This window comes from Ixodes scapularis, unplaced genomic scaffold, assembly GCF_016920785.2.
Source record: "Ixodes scapularis isolate PalLabHiFi unplaced genomic scaffold, ASM1692078v2 PGA_scaffold4__175_contigs__length_147842914, whole genome shotgun sequence".
NCBI lineage: Eukaryota > Metazoa > Arthropoda > Arachnida > Ixodida > Ixodidae > Ixodes > Ixodes scapularis.
This window is the reverse complement of record NW_024609879.1, coordinates 114,028,251-114,054,993: the sequence shown is the minus strand read 5'-3', so window position 1 is coordinate 114,054,993 and position 26,743 is coordinate 114,028,251. Positions and strand designations below refer to the sequence as shown.

The 26,743-nt window shown below is 42.6% G+C and overlaps 1 protein-coding gene across 9 annotated transcripts in view; it reads left to right on the top strand.

The window, feature by feature from the left end:
- Positions 1-436: 436 nt before the first annotated feature.
- Positions 437-26,743, top strand: part of LOC115308579 (TNF receptor-associated factor family protein DDB_G0272098-like) — a 183,088-nt gene continuing 156,781 nt past the window's right edge. For 6 of the 9 annotated variants that reach the window (XM_040220927.3, XM_040220922.3, XM_040220925.2 and 3 more), the window contains exons 1-8: positions 437-659; positions 4,149-4,244; positions 5,127-5,195; positions 9,369-9,464; positions 12,289-12,360; positions 12,488-12,601; positions 17,924-18,082; positions 18,674-18,832. In XM_040220927.3, the coding sequence (XP_040076861.2) occupies positions 12,497-12,601; positions 17,924-18,082; positions 18,674-18,832 (423 nt within the window). In that variant the 5' untranslated portion in view covers positions 437-659; positions 4,149-4,244; positions 5,127-5,195; ... (1 more) ...; positions 12,289-12,360; positions 12,488-12,496. The remainder of the gene's footprint in view (positions 660-4,148; positions 4,245-5,126; positions 5,196-9,368; positions 9,465-12,288; positions 12,361-12,487; positions 12,602-17,923; positions 18,083-18,673; positions 18,833-26,743) is intronic. The other 3 variants (XM_040220924.3, XM_040220928.3, XM_040220931.3) reach the window with 3 other exon arrangements.

The window sequence follows — 26,743 nt, the reverse complement described above, 5'->3', positions numbered from 1 at the left end:
TCTAATTACGGGTTACAAGCACGAGGCTTTCTTTTTGGGCTGTAGAAAAGCACAGCAATCGTGTCGTGCTGCAATCCCTTCAATCGGGCCTTTTCAGACCTTTTCAGAGCGCTCTATAGCTTTCCGATTGATGGGACAACCATTGAAAATATTATTCAGAGAGTTAACTAATTAATCATAATAATGACTAAACTAGGCTCACTTAACAAAGTACAGGTTCCTTCGCAAGACGATTGGTAACAAAATACGGCTGGTGTCGTTCGCGTAAGCGAGTTTTTTTATTTAAGCTTTCGCGTAACTTAATTGACACATGGTGTATAAGAATTTCATGTTTTTAAGCTATTTTTCATGGCCAAAACAGTCAAGGTGTACTACCTAGTATATTGAGAAAGATGTCAACCTCAATCGAACATTCGACGTTTTTTTTTTATAGGTTCAACATCCCTTACCGTGAAGTGAAGGGATTCACCGGGCTAGGCGTGCGTGTCCTGAGATTTCCATACGAGGTGCCCGACCGCGCAAGATGTAAACATTGCAACTGCATTCCGAAAAGAATATATCACCTTCTGTGCCCTCACCATGGCCTCTGTTTTGACTGCAAAAAACATTGCAATGGATATTATTGCGATGAATGTTGTGTAAACACAGCACCTGAACAAGTAAGCAGATTTGAATATTGTTGAAAGAGCGAGAGGGGAAGGGCAAGTTTATGACGAGGACTAAAAACTGGTTTATTTCTACAGAAGAACCGTTGTGTACCTTTGTTAAATAATATATTTCGCTAAGATTGTCTTCACCTGGAGCCTTTCCAAGAATCCTTACTCCACGTCCTAATTTTGATGAAGTGACGTAAAATTTGAGCGCAGCTCTTAGGCGCCCATTTCCGGCTTGAGCGGCGTCGCCGTATGCGTTTCCGGCTTTAGCGGCATCGCCATGATGCAACGCGCGTTGCATCATGGGACGTTTCTCATAATGGCATCACTTGTGACGTCACGGTGGTCACGAGTGACGTCACCGTGTGACATCACCCTCGTGACATCACACGGCGTATAAAGTTGGCGAAACATTTTTCCACTAAACTTAGCGGAGAAATTTCGTGTTTAAATTTAGCGGAAAATCTTGCGTCTAAATTTTTCGAAATGTTTCCGTGAAATCTAGCAAGCAATTGCTTTCCGCCAAGTTTAGCGGGCAATTTTTTGTGCTAAATTTAGCAGGAAAATTTCTCCATAAATTTTTGCCGCTAAATTTAGCGGAAAACGTTTCCCGCGAGATTAAACGGAAAATTTAGTGGAGCAATTTTTAGCGGGGGAATTTACCATGAAATTCTCCCACAATTTCTCAGTGAATTCTCCTCCGTACCCTTCCTTGTTCCACCTCAAGAGCTGCGCTCTAATTCGGCTTTACAGAGAATGGTAAACGTCTTTTATTTTCTGAAATTAAAATTAAAGACAGGTGGGCAAAATATTTGTGGTTTCTGTGAAAAAATTGAACCATTAGTTTTTTTTTCTGAGCAGATATGGTAAAATATTGAAAAATCCCAGTTTTGAACGCATTGGAACTTGGAACGATGATCTAGTTCTTTTAGTAGCTATGTTTTCCCATTCTTTTTGGCGGCGTTTGCCAGTTAAGGTAGGCTCTAGATAATAATGTTCAAAATACATTATGTTATTTGTTTATTTATGCTTTGCGAAATGTGCAGTTATAAAATAAACCTGATATATAAAGCGAGTTAAATAACATGAAATGATAGTCACTACTTTTGCGTCCTTACCATTTATAGTACGTTTATTTTCCTCCTGAAATACAAGTAAAGGTATAGGTAAATTCAGCCCCATGCTCGAGGTGGCGTTAGTGGGACGTCGGAAAGAGGCAGTATAACTTTGTTCTTCCTACATGCATCAGCGTGAGGAGCGGTCGGTTGCTCTGGCTGCTAGAAAGCTTTCCAAATACAGTAGTAGTGATCGTGATCCAGTTTTTTTTTAGTAAGCAATGCAAAAATACGCAACGCCTGATGATAACAGTTGTCTAACAAGAGTGAATCGAGGGCTCTGGTAGATTACAAACAAAAACGTTTGAATATAATATAGACATGAGCAGGGATGGGCAAAATACATGCAAATATGTATCGAAATACAAATAGAAAATACTTCGTCAAAAATGTATTTAATTACAAATCTCATTACATTTCCAAAAAAGCATTTAAGTACAAGATACAAATACAACCAAATGTATTTGGTCCCCTCCAAATACTTTTCCAAATACAGTCCTCAAAATTTGCGTCAGCGACTTCAGGGCACCTGCAACGGGTTTCTGGGTATCTCATTTTTATTTTGCGTCGCACACTCGGGAGTTAATGTGCGAGGCTCTAGTAACGTAATAGAAATATAATCACAAAAAAATTTAATAAGCTTGGACATAATAGGTGAAAAAAGTAGAGCTTCAAGCAGCTTTTTTTGTCGATTAGATTTTGGTATAGACCAACAAAGAACCGAGACGACCAAGACGCGCAGCACTAGCTAGAAACATTTTATTGTTGCAACTCGCACCAGTTACGAAAATCTGGACGACCCGCGCATTTAGAATGTTCCAGGCAAAAATATGGAAGGGAAATCAGGCTGGAAAGCATCACAACTTGTCACAGCCACTTATTTAGCCATCCTGCCTGTGAACGTCGATTTCGTCACTATTCTTGCCCTGGACTAGCACCGTAATCACAAAGTCGCTAAACGCTTGTGCTTGATTGAGAGACACTGCATTCGGTGCAGAACGTAGTTTTCTTCCTGTTCTGGACAGTGACAATAAACTTGAGGGATGTATTTTCGCCCACAAAATTGTATTTAATTACAATTGTATTTGAAATACCCACGTTTTAGTATTTAAATACACACGTCAAATACATTACCCATCTTGTAATTAAATACAAATGCAAAATACACGAAGTATTTGAAATACTGCCCATCCCTGGACATGAGTATAAACATAATGCCATAAACCACATTATAGCCCTTATCCAGCACAAAGAACGTTCCCATAAAATGATTATTTAAAGTTATGTTTACTTCCGCGAGCTTTTAGGGAGAGGAATATGCTGCACAAATTTGCTTGAATATATATTCAGATTAACCAATCGGGAGAATCGTGTTTTCGCCTGCACTGATTGACGTATTGCTCAGTTTGTTGTGTTGAAATGTCTAACTTTCTTTCAACAACAGCACGTTTTATTCAAATTGTCCTTGATTACTGTAGATGTAAGTATTTGCTCACGTTTTATCTTGTCATCTATTTCTAAGCGTGATCTACTGGGTGTACCAAGGGGAGGTCAGGCTCTTTAAATCGACCGCGAAATTTGGTTTTCTTAACCTATCGCGCTGCTATTTTCTGCAGCGTTGCCCAAAGATGGTGCCTTTGTTTTGTAAAATTTGCAAAGAGCGAACTTACCTGAGCAAAAAATAAAGAAAGAAAAAGGCTTAGCTCATATGGAAACGCAGCTACGCCAGAGGTCTTCAAACAACACGGCTCCGTTTCGCACGGGAGATAAGAGATGGCGCAAGCGGCCACGACGGCAATTGCCAGCAACTGCCGCCAACGAACGAGCATACGACGCTGAGAACCGGCGTAATTAGCAGACAAGCAACTGCAGTTCCTTGCTGTTACCGCGCCTGTTTTTGTTTCTGCGACTGTCGCCGCCTGGGGAATGCGCGCCGCTTTTGAGTCGAAAAGATCGTCTGCTATAAACGCCGGCTCTCGGCGCCTTATGCTCGTTCGTTGGCGGCGTTCGTTGAGCCATCTATTGTCTGCCGTGCGAAACGGCGCCGTGTTGTTTGAAGACCGGTGGCGTCGCTGCGTTTTCATAGGAGCTAAGCCTTTTTATTTCTTTACTTTTTCCTCAGGTACGTTCGCTCTTTGCAAATTTTACAAAAAAAAAAAAAGCACCATCTGTGGGCAGCGCTGCACAAAAACGTAGCGCGATAGGTTAAGAAACCGAATTTTGCGGTCCATTTAAAGAGCCTGGCCTCCCCTTGATACACCCAGTATTTTGCAGGTGTGTCATTTTGAAGGTATAATTTGTTTAACTGGCATTTTAATCTATCTATAATAGGGTATTTTGATTTGCGGCAGTATTAATGAACCAATAAAATTATTTTCAGCTTGGCGCAATCCGTTCTGATTTCAACCTTCCGGGTATACTTCAGCAAGTCCAATGTGACGTATGCCACAAGGTGCTTCTCCTTGGAAAGCTGGAGGTAGGGAAATATTAAACAGTGCGTTGTAACTCTATGGCGCGTCATGCTAATGACAGATATAAAATAACTGCGCTGCTAAATTGGCGAGTAGCGTCAGTGTTCGTCCAAAACTTGAACATTGTGGCACATTTGAAAAAAAAAATACAAAAAAAAGCGCCTAAGCCCTATGGGTTATCCTACTCTTGCGAACTTCTGGCTGGTGGCTGAATATTGAGTTGCCATTTTCTAAACTGGTATACTGTGAACAAGAACAAAACAATAAATGTTCCTTAAAATTATTTGCCAATACAAGGACCCAATCGCCTTTAGACAGTTTGTTGATGGTATTTATCAAAGTGATACAACACAATTATCCCCTTTTACATATAAGAGGATGAGTTTCTCCTATTGCCAACTTGCCAACTCCCCCCCCCCCCCTCCCCCTTTTCTTGCTGGATGCTAGAAGCCAGTGTCCAAGGTTAGGGGCCAGGGACAGCTATTGTTGTGAAGTAGTCACGTTTCGTCACATAGACTTTGTAAATTTTTTGCAATCTTGGGACACATACACTAAAATTCAGCCCATACATAAGCTTGAGCAGTTGCTGTAAATCAGTTAGATCATTCATGTGCCTTGTTTATAACGTTACAATGTAATTTAAACATAACTTGTCAACCATTTAGCTGAATCAGAAACATACCAAACAGCTATTAAAGCTCTCTAACAAAAAACAAAAACGAGCAGTGGTACAGCATGGTCTCCTATTACTTACTCACCTGCCCTTCGGTCAGTCTCCATACACAGCTGAGTATAATCATGAAACACGACCATGACTTCGAAATATATTCTAGCATCTCAATAACACTGTTTGCAACGCATCCATTTGAAATCTCGAATTTTTTTAGGAACACCTCTATGAGCACACTAATCAGGGTGACGTGGAGTGTTCGAAAGTTCAAGAAACGACAAATCAGGTAAGCGGTAATTTGAGATATGTTGACATATTAGAGTAAAATAATATAGTTAAGGGTTCTTGGCACTGGTTTAACGGACTGCCGCTCAGACTACAACGGCTTGAAATTCTCTTAATTTCTAGGACCGCAGCTATAGAAGTTCGGGAAACTAGAATTGCCATAAGACATGCCCAAACCCTGGACACGGAGCTCTGTTTGGACATAACAGATTTGAATTTTAAATTGTAATGCGCCACAACTACTCCTTAGTTTGAAAACTACAATAGATAAGGAATTGGATCTATCAAAGGAATTTGATAATAAATACTGAAGAAGAAAAAAAAAAACTAGCATTCTACATTTCTAGAACCATTTAACGAGAGTATTGAAGCTTATATCTTAAACAACACATCTTCAAAATAAAGCAATACTAGAAATTGGAGCAAAAGAACTCAACAGTAACAACAGAAAATGTGGAAAACAACGTACAAAACAAAAACAAAAATACGCTTTTGGTTTTTCGAGGTGCCTTGATTTTAAGCACCTCGTCTTTCAGAAAAATGAATATATAGTTTTATGATCCCGTTAAAAAAGTTAACATGTAAATGTGCGTAATGTTTATTGTGTATACACGCAAAGATCGAGAAAATAGAAAATGCTAAAAATCTTTAGCAAGTACAATAAGCGGCATTACACCTGTGAGCAATCGCCACCCCACCACGTTCTTTGTGCAATACCTATGTTCACTTTCCCCCTCTTGCGTACAAAAATTAGTGTTAGTACACTTAGCATGGAGGTCGATATCTTGGATAGTAAAAGTTCATTTAAACATGCCCAAAACATTCAGTTTTATTAAGGTCAGTATTTTTTTGTGCTTGTGTCATTTTGTTGCTTTAGTATGCTTAAAGAGAGTATCTGTGTGTACCAGCACTTCGGCTTCGGCGGTTACTGGACACAAGAAGAAAAAATAATACGTAATATTTTAAATGGGTGACGCTTTAAGCGTGGAGTGCCATTTCACTATGAATATATTACTTGGTCTTTATAATTTCGTATTAAAAAGATGCATCCCGATGCATTGCAAACGTTTCTTTGGGAAACAATTAAAATTAGTCCGATGACTCTTTTCTTTTTGTGTCCAGGAAACATCTGTATCCGAAAACAAGTTAAATATATATTTTGGCTGCTGTATTTTTTTTAGGTTTTTAGTTTGTATTATCTCAGTCGGTTCTTCGATGCCCAGTTTCTCATGTATCCTTCAGAGCTGAAATCTCTCTGCATACAAACCCAGTAATCGGGACGCCAATACAAAGAACCTGAAACTCTAGATGAGTCTTGCACACGTTTCTCGAAAAAAAGTAACTGATGGCGGTTACCATTACCCTTAGTTAAAAAAAGCAATTGGCAGTTGCTTGAATAGTAACTGGAGTTACTTTTCCGATGGCTTCAATTTTTCAAAATAACACATTTTTCTGCCGGTTTGATAAGGTTGTTCCGTGATGTCCATTATTAGATTAGAATCACCAAGTCACAAGAACACTGTTCTAGAAGGCGTTTAGGGGCAATAGTGGCGCACCCTCCGTGAGGCCTTCGAAGCGGATGCCGCCTTGTGGCGCTGGTGTAGTTTCCCTGAGCAGTCGAGCTGGCAAGATGGGGCGGCTGCTACTCGCTATCTAGTGACGTTACGTCCTATCTAGAGATCTGTTTAAGACAGCACACCATTTTATACACCGGTTTATAAGCTCTGCGGTCGTCAGACTGAACGAAAGAGTATTTCAAATGCTTGGAAGGTGTCATGTAGCGGCGATGAGTTTCTTTCTGTTTAACACGGCACAAGTGATAAGCTTGAAACTACACGCCTATGCCGCTACAAGAAAAGTAAACTATAGGCCATTGCTCAGTCAGCTCACTATTCAACAAAATGTAGCTCTAGAGATTCGAATGTTGTGTTATGATTCAGAACTGGAATTTATGAGTTATGACTACTCTCCAAAAACTATCAATGAAAAAATAACCCGTTCCTAGAAGCGGACGCTATTCACGCTTATACATTTTAGAAGCTTATACGCTCAGTTATAAAATCAGATCCCAACAGTTAGCTTTTCATTTCGACGTAGATTCGGGTTCGGTGATGCGCAGTTTATTACTGAGGCGAGAAAAAGATGCTTGGTATTTCTCTTCAGTTTATATCTGCTCGATAAATGAAAAGTTCTGATCCACCAAAATTATTTCAGTGTCATGTTTTTACTAGCAGACTGGTTTGGAAGTTGGGGAGATAAATGCAAGCTCGGCCTGGTTTCCTTAGCTGCTCACTGTTCATATATGCGGAAGTTTCTTAACGTTTGTGTTCTTCAGTTCTTGATATTCCACTGATCTATAGCCATTACTCCCAATAAAAACACCTCCTCATTTTGTTTGTCATAGCAAAAAAAAAAAAAATCCCTTACATGCTGTTTAACATAATAGTAACACAACAGGGTGAATAATAAAAATCAAGAAAATTTAAATCTTGATTTAAATAATTATTTAACTCTCCGAAATTTGGCTATAGAAATTTGAGTCGCTCCGATTTTGCTATAATAAACTAAATCAATCACTTTTTCACAAAACATTACTGAACACGTTTTTATTTACCGTTGTCATCAATGCGCTTCCCATCCGTGTTTATTTATTCACGAATTGTTTTACTGTCAGAGCAGTAAATAGTTATATAACGCCGCCATTAAAAATAGAGATCTAATGATAAAAAATTCAATAATTTTGAGCTGAAAATATTTGTTTCACGAAAGCTTGATTTTCAAAAAATCTGATTCATTTGATTAAAAATGATTCTTTCCTCTTTTCCACCATCACTTCAAATAACATTTATTTCAACTTAAAAATTAATGATGTTAAGAACACGACCAAGTAAATGAAAAAGGAAACTCTGCCTCATGGTAATAGCAAAAATAAAAACTATCTTGAAAACATGGCACTCAGAGCTGCTCCGACTTATGCATCCTAAAATCAAACGAAGCGAAAAAAAAAGTTACGTCAGGCGTACGCCATGACAATACACACAAAAAGGCACGACGAACACGTTCACGTGGAATCATTAAGGGAAATAATACAATTAGGTGCACAGCAGAAAAGGGCATGGCACAATTACAAAATTAGAACTTACTAAAAGTACTGAAAGTAAAAAGATGCTTCGGATGGCAAAACTGAACAAAAAAGCTATGCGGACCGACTGTTGAAGCTTCACGTATTTGCCGCTTTATGCTTCTGTACTGTGGCGCGATTGTGTGACTTAAAAAAAAATTCAACCTAGTGGCAACAAAAGTGCTATCACTTCCGGAGTTAATGCTTTGGGGTGATCAGCCCATCTAACCTTTTGGAGAAGCGGCTAAAGCGGTTTCCGCCAAGAGCACCCGATGGATGTTAACGCAAGAGGAAGCAACCGATATAGCCGTTTCCTCCTCCAGTTGTCGACTACAGCGCCACAGGCAGCCATCCGTTTTTTTTTTTTGGCACAGCACTTTTTGTTGACGTTGGCCTCGTTTGCGGTCACTACTCCCCATTCTACATTCCAGAACACTGTATTATAAACAACCTATATTCTTAATCCACTAATGTTGGTAAACCGTTCTTTTTTCGGAGACTTGGTTTGAGGGTTTCTAGGTAGAAAACTTTACAGAGGGCGCCGTAGAAAAAGGAAGGGGAATGCAACAGTTACAAGTAATTTTAGTGCTTTCAAAATTAATCAATTGCTCTTCTGAATACTTCCTTATGTATTCCACAAATTACAAAATCACTCTTAGAAAGTAATTGAATACAAGTAATTTGATTACTTGTAAGGGTTACCGTGCAAGTCTGCTCTAGGTTAACCTTTAATTCTCTTAAAGAAGCCTATATGCGAGATAATGCCGTTAAATATGCTTTAGCAAAACGTATTCTTAAGGTTCACTGGTGCGGTGGAATGTCCGTACGCGGAAATTGAAATTTGTGCAAAACACGAATCATTTGCAAACGTTTTTACGTTCATTGCGGTGGGAATTGTTTAGAGGAAGGTTTTATATGTGAAACAGCTAGTGGCATTTTGTCCTGCGAAAACATTTTTTAGTTTTATTTAGCACAATAAAACAAGATTGATCTCCTTTTATGAGACATGTTTCTTTGAAGTTCCACGCTAAATGAAGGTCTAATTTATTTTAGCATCAGGATGTATCAGAAAAGCCACTGCGATTTTCGGATGTTGTCAGTGTAAGATGCGACATCTGCAACGAGATTGTCAAGAACAGCGACTACGTGGTGAGTATCTGGTCATAACAACGATTGAAAAGGTTACGGTATCCTGAATAATATCCGAATTTAATTCTCGTAGACAAGAGATTGTCGAGAAGGTCCGCTGGGTATCCCTGCATTCCAAACACCCCCGAAGGTTCCATGCTTTCAGTGTCTACTACCAAGTCCTGGAATATAATGCTGAAACTGAATCTTTTAGTACTTCAAAGAGGTTCCACACATACTACTACGGTTCTGCTGGGATGCTGGTAAACAGCGATTTTTGACTCACTTTAACTTTTAAAGAAACTCGGTTATCCGCAACCTCACATACATCGCGGCGAAGCCTACACTTTGTTTCACTTTACGTGGGTGTAGCACAGCATCTTATACACATTTGACTAAAAAAATGGGAGAGGGCGTTTATGTTATGAGCCATTTTTAACTATTAAAAACTTCTGAAATGTGCCTGATCATCATAGGCTTTACAGTTGCAAAGAAAAAGGCTGTGAACTTTAGAATACATGGCAGCGCTCGAAGATGATGACAAAGAGGAGGAGAACTGGACACCACTGTTGCTCACGGTGTGTCCAGTTCTTTTCTTCTACTCTTGTGGTACGTAGCTTGTACTTTAACATTCAACACCAACTGGCCTATAAGCAAAAGAAATAATTTGTTAAACATTTGCAATATGTTAATTGCATTAACTATAGACAAGTTATTAATTATATTTGTAAAAGCAAGAGGAGGCAAACTTCCAAATTGTTAACTTTTTTTATAATTTTAAGTGTTTTGCCTATGACAAGCAACGCAGATGTTCGAACTATTATCCAATGCATCTCACGTTTCAAATTTGAAGTACTTTGAATCGCATAGATTATGGGGTTTTTCGGAATATTGAGTATTATACTGAAATGCACCTATAGATACATTAGAGATGTGACTAAATCAGCTGCATAATTCGTATTCAACATGTAAAGTATTGTAGTGTGTTTTTAAACACGACTACTCAGCCAAGTGCCAGAATGCAAAGCAAGAGGCAGTTCGTGTCAGTAAGTCAAAATCATGAAGAATGCACGTATATAATGTACGATGTGTTACTGCGCATTTCCTGCGCTTTGGGCAGTGGTCAGGAGAAGCAAAACCTAGTCTTGAACTACCATGATGACATTTTCAGATCATGTAGCATATCGGCGATTTAATATGCAAATTGTATGCAAACTGTTCTGAATTTTAATTAACCATTCATTTTGAATATATCAGACCTAATCAGAAAGGTTTCTTGGGATGTCATATATTTAAATAACTAAATAAACTTGTCCCGTACCTTCGCAAAAGGAGTAAAATGCCATGCTGCTCCATACTTTCTGAAGCACATTTTTCTTAACGTTAACAAACTGTTTAACCTAAATCTTTCAATTTATATACTAAATGACAAAATTTGTCACCAAATTACTTTCTATATATACATTCAATGTAGTACTCAATAAATTTAAAACATAGGTTTTACGTATATCACTGCTAAGGAAAGCCTGTGGAAACCAGAAATTGACATACTTAATACCGCATTCTTTAAACAATAAACCAGATATGTTGAGAATTTTACGAAATAAAGTATCACTTAACAGCTTGAAAATATGTAAAACTGTATCTTTAGTTCTGCCCTACGAAATAAATTTGGTTTTCGAAATTATATCTCCATTCCATATATTTGGTTTATCGTTGCGAATACAAATTTCTAATAATAACTTTGCGATTTATTTTTAATGTAGCCACTTTATGACACTGGGGTATCAAACGAATTTTAGTGTCGGGGCCAGATAGTTCACCCCCGTAAGGTCAAGGGCCGACGAAGGACCAAGGGGGGGGGACGCTTTATTTTGGCAAATGAGAAAAAATACAGCAGTGGTATTTACGTTGTAAATTAGCCGAGCCTTTCACGGATATATACGAGATTTCCTTGAGATGGTACCTCGTGCATTTTTTCGTAAACTCCCTATTTTAGTGGTGGCATCCTTAGCTTTAATTTGTTTGTAAGACTAGTGTTGGTTGGCCCATCCCCGATGCGACAACAAACTTTAAGCTACACCACGCCGCGTGCGTGCTAGATATTTTTAATAAAAAAAAAGGATATGCACACTGCCGTTCATGTGTCGCCCAATTGTCTCATGAATTAGCCAGATCCAACATGCCTCGAAGGACACAACAACACTTCACACGAGATATTTCTTGGCCGACAATTTCTACAGCAGAATTATATAAAAAAGAAAAATTCCTGCCCTTTAATGGTATTTTTTGACTACTAAAAACTTGAGCTTAGATTTTTTTTATAGTTACTACTGCTGAGCAAGAATTCGTGCAGTCAAGTTGCATCCTGTCTTGCTGGATAGTACCAGTGGCATTCCAAAATAAAATAAAATAGAGAAATATGTGAATGCCTTATAAGAAGTTGAGCTACATGTTTCCATACTAAACAAACCGACGACATGAGACCGTTATCTGTGACGGATATAGCGCTCGAAAGATGGGAATGGGGTTTCGCAGCCGCCTGATGCTCGGGAGCCGTGTCCCAGCGAGTCACGGACCGCGTGTTTGAGAGCCATATTATTACATATCAAAGTATTTTTTGTGGATATAATAATGTTAATCATTATACTGGTTTCTGCCGATGTTTTCTTATTGCGTTTTAATACTCGTGTCTTCCATTGTCTGCTGACGTAGTTTACAGGGGTGCCCGTCTCGTCAGGCAGAGTGTGCTTGGCAATTTGTCCTTTCCCTCGAAATATTTGTGTAAAAAGAAAAAAAGAAAAACACCAAGCTACGCGGGCAGTTGAAATCTTGAATCTTTCAGGAACATTTGAAGAGGCATACTCAAGAGCGGAACAATCAATGCGATCCAATAGTTCAAGAGACGCCGAATCAGGTAAATGGTTATTTAAGCTACGTCTACATATTATAGGTAAAACTAATGGCATCAAGGAAAGTTGTTATCAAGAGATCAAAGTGCTGCCTTGCAAATTGTGACATCTTGAAAACGTGTGCATTTGTAGGACGCCGCTATGGAATTCGAAGAAACCAGGAGTGACGAGACGCACCCCCACACCGGCTACAAGGAGCACAGTTTAGACGGGGTATGCAACGTGACCTTGGAATACAAAAATGCAGTACGTCAAAAATTTATTCTCACGAAGTGATGCGACAATCTGAAAAATTGAAAATGAGGAAGAGATTGTCAGCTACCACACGCTCTAGACAATTTAATATTTTAAACATTGTGTCGTTTCAGTTTTATCTTAATCACTTTATTATTTTTTTCTCAAAACGTGCGGTTGAGGTGTTGAAGGACCTCAACAGGCATATGGGCATTCTTGCATACACCGACTTCATTACAGGCATTATGCATCGTTTCCTGTCCTAACCATTGGTTGTTTTGAAGTGTTATTTTCTAGGGTGATTTGTTGGTATTTATTTACTTTTACTGTGAATCGTTACATCCCCACTACTTCAATGGCCTCAAATGAGGTTGCACTATGTGGAAATAAAGAAATAAAACAAATACTAAATAATATTCCAACGAGACTAGTGCAAAATTTAAGTTTCATACCTACGAAACAAAACAATGAAAACCGGGCACTGTAGAACGCAACAAGATCGGACGCAAACAGGCAGGAATAAGGTACAAAACAAAAACAAGTCTCGCTTATCTTTACGAATATTCACCCTATAAGCGATTCGTCGTTGTCAGCATTAGTGGACGCGGTATTTATAATTTTTGTTTAAACCCATAGACATGTGCACCTGCGAAACGTGTCTTGAATACACACACGTGTAAAAACAAATATAAGGTAAGGGAAGTCTAAAAAGAAGTGAAATAAGTTGATTGAATTTATCGACGACTTTTTGTTTGGAGATAATGATATGAAATTAGACACCTATTTCACTCCTTAATATATTTTGATCTCAGTTGGTGTCACTTATTGATATCACTTATTGCTTGAAGAAAAAACTATTTAAACGGAATCATATCTAAATTTTTTCTAGTGGAAACAATTGGTCCTGTGAGTTAGCCTACATGACCTTAAAGCAATAGTTAATTGATGTCTTCCCAAACGGCTTGAAAAAATAAAGTCTGTTGCGTTTTATATTTCTAAATTGCGTTGCCCTAGTGAGTAGTCCATCCCCAGCTCCTCACGCGTGTTCCGTAACGAAAATCTGAATGCCTTGTGTTATCAACTGAATAATTGAATCATAAATACAACCGAACATAAGAGTTTTTACCCTTAACCTAAAAAAAACGCGCGTTCTTTTGTAGGTAGTCCAAGTATAAGCCTCGCAAGTGGGCTCATTTTCGTCTCTGCGCATGCGAAAGGAAGTAGCGGTATCGTCAGAACGCCGAGGCCTGATTGGCGGATCGCGACCCCCTACCTCAGCGTCGTCTGCTCCTTTGCAATGTCGTCTGCTCGCAACGTCGTCTGCGTCTGTCATACCTTTCCTGCGACTTTCGGAAGTGCAGGTCTTTTCGAGCGAGCTCGACTTCGCCTTTCAGAGAGGGTAGATGAAATAACTCGAGCGGTACGTTGTTTTTGTCTAACAAATAGCAGACGCGCATCAAGGAGGAAAGTCGAAGGACTCACTGGCGAGGTGTCCTGAGGCGCCGAGGTTTGTTTGCCAAGAACCAAGAGTGAGCGTCCGCAAGTTCCCCCCCAAATACTTTTTCCCTCCTTTCGTGTGCGGCGAGAGGTTGGCTCAGTTAACGTCGTCTGCTTTACGTCTGCTAGTCAAAGCAATGGCTGCTTTACCTTTCCTGCGTCTGTCGGAGATTCACCGCTTTTTCACCCGCGAGAGTCACCGTTGCCTCGGGAAACAAGGAGATAACAAGAGGAAGAAATAGACCTCTTAATCTAAAATTGAGGTCAGCGATCAAAGTATAATACGGGAAGGGTTCACAAGGGTCGCGCGGGCGTATTCCATTCAGTACGCCAGCCGGTCGTGGGCAGACGGTCGCCGAGTCGCGGTGTGCCTGCTAGGCCTAACAGCCGAAGCTCGCTTGGTCGCGTTCGGTGGAATCGTGGCCGTTAGAGCTTTTCCCGGGTGTTTGTGGATCCAGCGTTCTTGTTCGTCATGGTCTGTTTCAAGTACCTTTTACTTTTTTCTTGCTGCTTGAAGTCGGGACGCGTGAGAAGCGCACGTAGAAAAATAAACGTCCGTGGTTCGTCGCGACCGCGACGGTGTCGGACATGCTGATTTGATTGTAAAAAGTGCGTAAGACAGCTTCAGAGCTGTCGTAGGATTTTGTCGTAACCTGCGCAAAACTTACAAAAAGTTCGTTTCGTAGATACGAATTTGTTCTTAAGTTTTGTCTTGCGCACATTTTTGGCGTAAGATCGTGTCGTGAATCTGGCCTCTGCACTTCCGAAAGTCGCAGGAAAGGTAAGACAGACGCAGACGAGGTTGCGAGCAGACGACGTTGCTAAGAAGCAAACGGCGCTCAGATAGGGGGTCGCGATCAGCCAATCAGGGCTCGGCGTTCTGACGTCACCACTACCCCGTTAGATAGGGGGTCGCGATCAGCCAATCAGGGCTCTCCTCCTCTCCCCGGAAATGAGGGAGGAGGAGAGCCCGCGTACACACAAAATGGGAGAGGGGTCGCGGGCCTGTACCTTCCACTGCATTGCCAAGAAAAGTTGTCGCGGAGTATGGATTAGCTCAGTTACGGAACTGCTCATAGACGCCGCATGCACGAACAGTACCCCCTCCCCCCCCCCCCCCCCCCCTCACTCACCACGACTCGCCAAGCGTCGCTCGACGAGCCGCCAGACGGCTGCTTTGGTAACTGAATCAGGATACGTACGTTTCACCGTTACTAGAAACGTAAAAACCAACGAAAAAAAACTCTTCTTGTAGTAAGTTGGATTGGAGTTTAGTACAAAATGAGGGGCGCGTGATGGTTTTAAAATCTTAAGTTTGCAAGGTTTTGCGGTACAATTAAAATTGTTTCCATACAACCCTGCCTCAGCGGTAATTTCAGGTAGCGCCTCCTGACCTAGGCTCATCTTAACTTCAGGGCGAATTCGCGGCGCGTCCGCTGTGGAGACAGGGGTGGCGTCCATGTAACCCTTTTAGGTGTATCTGTTTCGGCTACGAAATGGCCGATTGGAGCCGAAATGGTTGTAATGTGCAGTTCCTCGAGTGACCGCTGCAGGGTAAATGGCGGTGTTGTGATCGCCTTTTGGCGCTTCAGCTGGGCTCTTTGGAACGCATAGTTATGAAACGAACATATAGATGGCGCTTCGAACGACGCTAGGCGGATTGAAGTGAGTGAGGGGGGGGGGGGGGGTACCCCCCTCCGCGGAAGTTCGACAACTGTGGTAATCTAATACGTTGCCCCCTGCGCAAGAAGCAGATGAACTTGCCCTCCGAATTGATGCGGAAAAAGTTTAAATTTATTTTAGTATAAGAAGGTGTCTCTGAAGCCACTGGGCGTTTTCGTCACAGTTGATTAAAAGATTCTGCCAGTCATCACCAGCAGTATTTTCTGAAGGTGTCCGAATCTCCCATGTACAAGGATAACGCCAAGAAAATATGTTGTATGAGCTCATCATAACAAGCGGGACAGTTACTGTGTGGAGCAGATTATGGCAATCGAATCTTTGTCGTATACAAAGATTGGTGGTAGCTGTTGTTAACTGTTCCTTCATTTCAAACATAATCAACGTTGTTTTTTTTTTTTTTTTTTTTTTTTGAAAACGTTTTACACGTTTCCTTTAATGAAAACGTTATATATCTCTTAAAGGGGCCGTGCAATCATATTTAAGCGTCTACTTTTTTTTTCGGTTTTCACGTCTCTTGGGGTTCGGGCAAGCCAGCGGGCACGGAGAGAGGAACTAAATATCAGTGCGCCATATTTTAACCGGACGACACGGAAACCTCCTCCACCGACGAGGGCGACCCGCGGTGCCGAGATGGCGCGACATGTGAAGTCTTTGGTCCGGGGCTTACTACTGGTCAGAGCCGCTAAAAGCTTCGTTTTAATCGAAATGCAAAATATAAGTGGCGGGAACCGTTTCAATTACGTACGAAAGAAGTTTTCGTTTACTATTTTTGATCAAGAAAAGAAACAAGTGCAGTTTATAAAGTACGAAAACAAGAAATGACCCGTCGACATACCTGCCGAGAGTAATTTGTGACACTTTGTCAAACGCTTTGGTTATATAAAAGAATTTTGCATCAACTTGCCCCTTATTTCGTGACAAATGGCAGGTTACTACTTGAGCGTCTCAAAAGCGTATCACAATTTACCTTTAGTTTGTAAGTTATTTTTTATGACAGAAAAGGACACACATGAAGGAAATTGGAGCAGCAGAGATAAGTTAATATAGTAACACTGGAGCAAAACGTTTAATTCCCAGGGTTAGTATAAATTTTAAAAACAGATAGGTTGCAGTCTCGCTTTAGATATTGTGGGATTCGCCCTTTTGGGGGTTACCACTTAGAAACACAGAAAGTTTCTTGGGTCCAGATAATGACGTGTTTATTGACTGAAATGCCAACACGCTTCGCTCTTAGACAGGAAAAGTCTGGGCGCTGGCTCAATTGCCAGTATTACCCGGTCGGTTTCCCTCGCTGCCGCAATAGACAGATTCACGGGAAGTCGGAGGCCCACAAAGAAAAACCGAGCTCCGGAGAGCCAGGGCCTCCGCCAATGAGAGTCACTGGCACAAATTGGTTTGCTCTTTATGTTTATACAGCCTTGATGGAGATGCACCTCAACGGGTAATCGGTCTCTTAGCTGTAGATGAGAAATTTAGCGAGTGCAGTACAACCGCGAACCTGGGGTTTTTAACGTGCATCACGCAGTAGCGATCACACGAACGCATGCCGGTACGAAACTCATCCAGATCGAAACGGGCGGGGGCGGCGGGGATCGAGCCCAGGAGGTTCCTAGCGCAAGCTTTCGCACCACGCTCCGAGCTGAGACGCGTTAGCCCACTCGGCCACTTCCTCCTCTTGAGCCCCTGGCACTCCTTCGGGGCCAGCTTATGTAGCCTCAGAGATTGGACGCGCCCGGGGAGGCCGCTGGCAGTCGCGTCCATTATAACTCGCAAGGGTGTGCCGAAGGCGCGTTCACCCAAAATGGGCAAGGGAGAGCCGGCCCCTTCGGGGAATTCGGCCTCGTGGTTCCTTGTATCCGGGAGGCCGACGCCACTGGTGACGGCGACTCCCACGGCCTGCTTGAAGCTAGGCCTGGATAAGCATAGAGGGAACCCCATGGTTCCCACAATATAAAAGGAATGTGAAGATAATACAAAGTAATGAATGCATACCAACAAATCTGTGTACAAAGATACGTAGAGCTCGAACTATGACATGAAAATCGTTCTTCAAGGGAGCAAGATGAGTTTTTTTTTATTCACCTTTGTGGGAAGCATGTTTCAAGAACTCCAGTTTGGAATCGAATCCGTAGATAATTGTTTATTCTTTTCTAGGAGCACTGTGAAAAATCCGATAAAGATCCAGTTATCTGCTCTGGCTGCGGCTTATTTGTGCAACGGAACAACATGCAAAAACATACTTACCTGTCATGTCCAGAACGTATAATTTTCTGCGAGCGTTGCCACTCTTCATTTCCCTGCTCGATGGAGGAGGTAGGAAACCAAACTTATTAATTATTGAAATGACAGATTAATCTTTGTGGTACTGTATTTGAAATTTGTTTGTTAATATTGAAAAATTCGAAGCTACATAAACTTCGAAATTGGATGAGTGCATTTAGACGCACGTTCTTATGGTAACAAGCGTTTGATTTTATTTTTATTACGACACCAAAGATTTTTGTACGATTATATCACTGTACAACAAAAACCGAAGTGTTATTCAAACAGGTCATATAAACGTCAAGAAGCAGCAGTACGTAAATCGGCTAATATGTAAATTTTACGTAATTTTAGAATTCATGCAATAACTGTGAGCCGTCGTCAGGAAAATAATTACATGAAGATCGCAGACGTCCGCCGTAACTGTATGTTTACGAGAAGAGATTGCTTTTTCTCTCAACCATTCCTTTTGTAGAGATTTTTAGAAGTGTTCCCGAAAACACCGGGTGTTTTTTGTTTCTGATGGTCTACAAAACTGCTATTTTTATCGTCTGTTTCCAGATTGTAAGTTACGCTGCCTTTTATTTTTTATTTTTTAATACTCGTCACCAGTGTATGCAGAAATGTATGATTTTTTTCCAGACGCACAAGTCTCAGTGTCCGAAGATGGAAAGGGAGTGTTCCGATTGGGATGTGAACGTTCTCAACGAAAACCTACAACATTATCTAGACACGGAGTGCCAGAAGCGAGTGGTTCTTTGCGGCGCCTGCAACAGTATGATGTGTTACGATGAACGTGGCGTAAGTTGTTTTTAAGGCGCGAAAATAGATGCAGTACTTGCTGTCTCTCTCTCGCGTTGCCGTTTTAAAGGGACAGTATTCTTTAAACCAGGAGTTTTTATATTTTTTTTATTTCTGTTCTACGATGCAGACAAGATACAATTAACACTTACGAAAAAAAAAAAGGAAAACAAAAAGTTGTTAAAAACTGCACAAAACAAAATAAAAAGCTCCCGAAGCCCCGCCCGAATTTGAGCCTAGAAGAATCAAGCGCTTATTTCAGTCTTGTCGTCCTTATCTCAACCGAGTGTTGTCGGCACCTCCGTCAAGGACGCCCCACAGATAAAGTGGTTATGTTTGATTTCCATGCACTCGATTTACCTGCACGGGTACAGTGTGCATTGAGTGCAACTGCACCAGTTGCACTCGGTGCAGACTGCCAGGGGTGAAGGCTATCTGAAAACACCCGGAAGTACTGTCGGGTTCAAATGAAATGCGAACAGCGGAACGTGTGGCCGTCGGTACATGCTGCGTCTTCTGGAGGCCTCTTGAAACTGATAAAACTGCGAGTTGGAGAGTGGGGCGCTGCGAGAATGTGCGTCCTACTCCGATGTGTTTGATTGTCGACCTGCGCAACCCAAGCTTCAACGCTACGCCAGTGATTCGCTTGAAGTTCCGTCCAAGCCGCTCTGCTTGGCTCGGCATGAGCCACGCGAGGAAGCTCACCGCTCGCAGTAGGAGCTGCCTCGGGCAGGGGTCTGCGGAGCATTGCCGCAGTGTCATGCCCCCTTCTAACTTGTGCGGTCATATTTTCTTGTCTTAATAGCCGTTGTCATTTCTTGTGAACAGTATTGGGGAGGAGATCGAACAGTCACGACTCTAGCGGCACGCTTCAGCTGTGGGGGCAACAAACCGAATTTTCTTGTTTGTTTTTGATCAAGCGATATCGAAGATGACGATTCGAAGGTCAGCATTGGTCAGAGCGAAGCGCTCGTGTCCATACCGTGCATGACGAGGTTCAATTTATTTGTTAAGCTGTGTTAGTAAACACCGGGCTGTGGGGACAACAACCTCGATAAAGCGCCCCCTAGAGTTCAATCTCCTGCCCAATAGAAGGAGCTTTGCGAAATTCGAGATAAAAAAGAAGGGGGGGATCCTGAGGCCGTAAACTCGTCAAACACAAAGTTGGAGCTGAAAGTTCGCGGAGCGCGTCGATTGGATGCCGGCGGCAAAAGCGCGATGTCATCGTCGTGATGGTGCAATCGGTACACTCCGTGAACTTCGGTCCCAACTTTGTGTTTGACGAGTTTAGAGCCCCAGGACAGCTGCTGACGCCTAAGTGAAGTCAATTACCTGGCAAACGTTTATGCATGAGCTCCCAGTCCTCTCCCTGTGTCTCCTCTAGTTCTTGTGTCTCGTGTGTGGCGCTGGGATTGCCAAAATGCAGGTCCGCGAGCTCCCGCATTCACAAAACATTTTAACGCAATGCATTAACTTTATCACTGACATCGACATAACGCAATGCTCATTAAATGATTACACCGCGTGTCAAAAGTGTGAAATAGAAGTTAAAGCAATGCGTTCGTGCACGGAAGACCTGTGGAGCTTGATCGACTTACATCAGAACCACGGAGTCGTCCTGATTTAGAGCGTATGACTCCTGTAAAATTGTGAAACAGCGTGAACGGGAATTGACATGTTTATTGCCAGGGAGCACTTGTGCAAACAGATATTGAACAACTAGATAACACAAATACTGAACCCAGCAAAAACTGATGCCACGGACAGCGCCCCTGCAGTAGATGTCTGCGCCGGCTTGCTTTCGTTGTTGTATTTCACTAGGCAGGTCTTAGTGAGTGGCCAAATAATACATTGTGAAGCTGCCTTCAGCGTCTGCATGCCCGCAATCTGACGGAGGCTTTTTGCGGAGAAGGCGCCGTGTAACCGAGCTTTCAGTTGCACGTCAAAAGATCCCCAGGTGGTCCAAACTAATCCTCACACCTCCGCTGGGGCGTGCCAGATGCCCGTCGTGGGTTTGGCACGTAAAACCCCCAAATTTGACTTCAGCGTCTGCAACGGCAACCATCCAACGAGGTTTACCTTCCGTCAGGCGGGATAGCAGGTTCGAAGCTCGCAGCCGCTCCCACTCACTCAACTACCATGACATCGCGTGTTAAGAAAAAAAAAACTGCGGAAGTTAGGAGGGAGCATGACGTTGCGGTAATGCTCCATAACCATGCTCGCCAGGCGCGCGCGCAAGCAGCCTGGGGCCCTAATCTGGACACTTGGCGAGAAAGTCGGCGAGAAACCTGACGGCTATGATTGGCTGGCGTCAAGGTCAAGTGCGGCGTCGGCCAATCACAGCCGCCAGATTTCTCGCCGACTTTTTCGCCATGTGTCCAGATTAGGGCCCCTGCTCCTGCTGCGAGCGGCGACCATCCTTGCATGGCTCATGCCGAGTCAACGAAATTGCATTAGACGAAAGTTCCAGCGCACCATCGGCGCAGCATCGAAGCTTGTGTTGTGCTGGGCGAGGGTCTAACGGATTGGAGTAGTACGCACACCGTCGCGGCGTCCTACACGCCGATCCGCGGTTCTATCAGTTTCAAGAGGCCTCCAGGAGGCGCAGCATGAACCGACGGCCACGTGCTCCACTGTTCGCATTTCATTCGAACCCTATAGCAGTGTTGTACATTTTCCTCGACAAAAGAAACGAAAGCTCATTCCTTCTGATTTTTTAGAACGCGTTCCCGTTACAAGTTTCATATCTAAAACAAGAACTCGTTCCCGTTACACCTAAAAAAATGGAACGTATCGTTACATATGGGTTACATTTGTATTTTGCTGATTACCATATTTAGTTGGATCGAGCCAAGTTTTAGTCTTTTGTATCCCATAAAATGGTGACAAAGAATTTGAATGACGTTATGGAAGGGCACCAGGAGAAGAAAATAAGCGGAAGCAGGAGTTTTATTTCTTGATATATTCACCATTAAAAATCTCAGCTTTTAACCATATTCATGTTTGTGGTGGGCGATTCAGACGAGCCATTTGCACTGTTACTTCAGACTTCAGGAGCGTTTTACAACCCTCACAGGTTTCAATCTAACACAGTCCCTTGTTCGAACTTGACAACAGTTGCTTCTCGATGTTGCTGTCTGCGAGACGAAGAATCGAAGAAGACGGTAGGGCATTTGGAAGATCAGTCTACAAGTCCTTCTTTGTGAAGGTTGGATTCGTAGTTCAGTTTGAAGGTGGGGGACAAGATGAGAAGGAATAACGGAAAATTTTACAGCGCAGCTCTTAGGGGCCCGTTCCCTGCTTGAGCGGCGTCGGCGTCGCCGTCGGCGTAACCAAGGTCATCCCAAGGTCACTTGACCCCCAAAGTCATCCCAAGGTCACCCCAAGGTCACGTGACCCCTCCCCAAGGGTCATCGGGGGTCACGTGACTCCCCAAGGTCACGTGACACCAAAAGTCACGTCTCCCTAAGTCACGTGACCCCCGATGACGTCATCAGTGACGTCACTGATAACGTCACCGGCATCCGCATCGTCATCATCACTGATGACGTCACCGGCATCCGCATCGTCATTGTCATCATCACTAATGACGTCATCAGTGACGTCACTGATGACGTCACCGGCATCCGCATCGTCATCGTCATCATCACTGATGACGTCACCGGTATCCGCATCGTCATCGTCATCATCGCTGATGACGCCATCAGTGACGTCACTGATGACGTTACCGGCATCCGCATCGTCATCATCGGTGATGACGTCATGAGTGACGTCACTGATGACGTCACCGGCATCCGCATCGTCATCGTCATCATCACTGATGACGTCACCGGCATCCGCATCGTCATTGTCATCATCACTGATGACGTCATCGGTATCCGCATCGTCATCGCTACTGATGACGTCATCGGCATCGTCATCGTCACGTGACCCCCCTAGGTCACGTGACCCCCACCCAAGGTCACTTGACCCCCCCAGTACCCTTCCCTCCTCCTCCTCAAGAGCTGCGCTCTAATTTGGCGTTACAGGGAGTTTTCCGCTCTCTTGTACCCAACCAACTGTTACCTAGCGAAGAGCACGCAAAATAAACCCTAAGATAAGTAAAAAAAAACCTTAACGGGTAACCTCTCTTCGTAAAGATATCGTTTTTATACTTTTAATAATTTTCTCTTAGAAATAAAAATAAATTACATCACTGGACGAAAAAAAAGGGACGCCGTTCCTTTTTCCGTTCCAGTAAAAATATAACGAGTTCCTGTTCCAGCTTTACCGATGCAAAATGGAACGATGGCCTTTCTTCGTTCTTCCTTAAAGGAAGACGTTCCTTGGAACGCCGTTCCGTACAACACTGCCCTAAAGTACATTGATCTGCACTTTTCTGCACCGGTACAGAGTGATGCCGGTAAATCGTATGAGCCCAGTCACAATGTGACTGAGGCGACAACGTTTCTCTTTGAAACTTCATTGTGAGCAGGGCTTCGGGCGCTATCTCCAGGCGCAATTTTAAAATTTGGAGAAAAATGGCGAAAACCGATTGATGGCTCAAAAACTCTATTGCCTGTAGGCATACCCTGTAAATTGACGTGGCCCCTAATAGTAATTGCAGCCAATAACGCAATTTCAACGTGACCCATAAAAACAATTAAGAAGTTAATCAACACATGTTAGTTAAGGAGCGGGAAAGACTGGTGTTATAGCAATTGCCATCCGGGACATTCTAAATTCGCGCTGGATTGAAGACTATTATGCACAGATACGTTACAGATAGGGAAACAATTATTGTTTAATTTTTTTTGTACGTACTCGTAGTAAAAGCGAGCAGCCAGTATTTTCTTATAGCAGAGCCATTGGCGACTTAATGCGCTATTGATACATTCTACTCAAATAACTTTGGGCAGGTGACCGTTCTGCAAAAACACGCCCTGTTCGTACAGGAAGTTTTCAACGCAGAGGCGTCGTTCGCTGTAATACATTTTTATAAATTATTAGCCCCTAATGAAAACACTTAAGTGCTCATATGTAATACACTTTTAAATAATTTATTACTTTATTATATAATTATTGCTTGCTGGCTATAATTACAAATTCTACTTTGTATAGAATTTTGCAAGATGGGACTAATGACTATTTAATAATGCAATGTTCTTGTATCTGTGTTAGTATAGAAAAGGTGCACCACTGTACTTCCACTTGCACTATTTCTACCTAATTGTTTCCCTCCTAGAATAACTTGATGCTTTACACTGGATGTGCCACAATAATGCATGCCGTAAAGAACTAAAACAATTTTATTATGATAATAATAATAATAATATTAATGTTTATTTTCCACCATAAGATGGTGGCGATCAGGGAAAAACGCTGTCAGGTACAGCTTGACGGGTCCCTGACCGGTATGTTATAGAAATGTTTTCGCATAAACAGATACTATATACAAACCAAAAGCACAAAACAAAATGTTGTGAACCCATTGTTTGAAGTTTCGAGTAATAAGAAGACATCACGTAAATGCCTGTATAAAAAAAGACTTAACTTTAGAACTCATCGGTGCCATTTTCAGGTACCGTCCACCCTCTGACTCGTGACTATACGGAGAGCAATTCATCTGCGTCTTGCACAGGGGTCGCGGTGACATCAGCACGAAGCCGAGTTCTAATTGGCTTTGACTGGAAGGTTAGTGGGTAGACGTCAATGCTAGAAGCGTTGAGATCTACTTACTATTATTTTCAATCAGCCAATAAGAGCTCGGCGTTCTGAAATCACGACACCTGTGCAAGAAGCAGACGAACTTGTGCTCCGGATTGCACCACACCCCACAAGAATCGAAGTTTTTTTTCGTGCGCAATGAACAGCATGCTTCAGGATGTGCCGATGTCCTTGCGGGTTCCTTCTGTTTTTATACCGGGAGCTTGTACGAAAAGTTTCAAAATGTTATAGAAATAGGGTGGTTGGGAAAAGAAAGAAATTATCTTAGAGAACAAACTGTCACCCACGGCGAACGTCAGGGATATTGCAAGGACACACTAATTAGCTAACTATGGCTGCAATTAGAAACTTGCTGAGCGTTATAAAAAACCCAAAAGTTCGTCAATTTAAGAAGACCTGAAGCGCGTGGGAAGCGAAGGGGGGGCAGGCGTTAATATTTCAACTAGTGCAGCAGGCTAAAGGCTGGTGACGCGAAAATACGGTAGATAAAATAATGATTTAGGTTGTTTTTTTTCGCCAGCTTTCCGTCTGCTACAAGAATTGCAACTTTAGCAGACGCCCGCGCTTCTAGCGTGCTTCAAGTCTTCCTAAAATAAATGGATTTAGGTTTTTTCTTTGTCGACGTTCATCAACCGCGTATTAGAAACCATGTTTATCTTTATTAATTATTAGAGTAACAAGTGAATATTGCGCAAAAATTTTGCTAATTAGTGGGTCTCTTACAATCTGACGCCCGCTGTAACTCTGTTTCTAGCAATTTTTTTTCTTTCTGTTTATAGGGAGCTCTAAAAATATTAGTACAAAGTATTATTTTTTCTTTATGACCAGCAAAAGTTCTGCGGTTTCGTTTTGTCTGTTCTCAGTTTGCAACCAACGCTAGTTTTTAGTTTTTTTTAATGACCATTAAACTATTCTCGTGCGAATCACAACTACAGGGGTTGTCCCAAAACTTCCCGGAATAGTTTTTTGTAGTCGGCAACGCCGCCTGCCCGGGCGGGGCTTCAGGAGGAGAAGTTAGTGGAGGATCTATTCTTTAAAGCGAGACCGGTCTCTGTTGGCTGCGGGCAGTTGTTGAGGCAGGTCACTCTCCGCGCAGAGGTAGCTACTGCACCATCGTCGAGAAAAAAAAAATGTACCAGTCTCTGGAGCAGCTTTATGCAATCAAGTTTTGTGTGAAACTGGGTAAAAACGGAGCGGAGACGCTCGAAATGCTTCGGAAAGTCTACGGTGAAGACGCGATGAAAAAAAGCCAAACTTTCATGTGGCACAAGAGGTTCCGGGAAGGTCGGGAGTCCGTCAACGATGACGACCGCTCGGGACGCCAGTCGACATCACAAACGGACGACTCGGTGCAAAACGTGTCACGTTTTGTACAAGAAACGGCGATAAAGTGTTCGGACGATCGCAGAGGAGTGTGGAATGCCCAAAACAATCGTTCATAACATTTTAAAGGATGAAGTTCAAATGAGAAAAGTCTGCGCGACAATGGTCCCTAAAGTCCGGACGAGTGAGATAAAGGAAGAGCATTTGTTAAAGAGCCAGGAATTGCGTGAACGCTACGAAACGGACCCAGAATTTTCGGACAGAGTGATCAGAGGGGACGGGACGTGGATTTTTGAGTACGATCCCGAATCAAAGCGTCAGAGCAGTGAGTGGCTCACTACGGAGTTCAAAGTGTCAGAGCAGAGAGTGGCACACCAAGGAGTCTCCCCGCATGAAAAAAAGCAAGGATAAGCAAATTGCGAACCAAGGCAATGCTGATTGTGTTTTTTGACGGAAAAGGTGCGGGTCACAGTGAATTCGTGCCAGAGGGACAAACAGTCAACAAGGAGTTATACTGTGAAGTGCTCAAACTGTGGTGCAACAGGGTTCGACGTGCCCGAAAATAAAATCGCGCCAATGGGATCTTGCACCATGACAAAGCGTAAAGCCACATCGCGCTCATTGTCTCCGAGTAGCCGGCCAAAATGGGTGTGGCAACGCTGTCCCAGCCGCCGTACAGCCCCGATTTGGCACCACCGAACTTCTTTCTGTTCCCAAGGATCAAAATAACCTTGAAAAGAACTCGGCATGGGACGCTGGAAATGGCAAAAAAAGCTGCGACGACCTCACTGTAGGAGGTTCACGTTGAAGGCTTCGAGGGTGCCTTCAATCAGGGCCGTACCCAGAAAAAAATTTCGGGGGGGGGGGGGGGGGGGGTTTCGG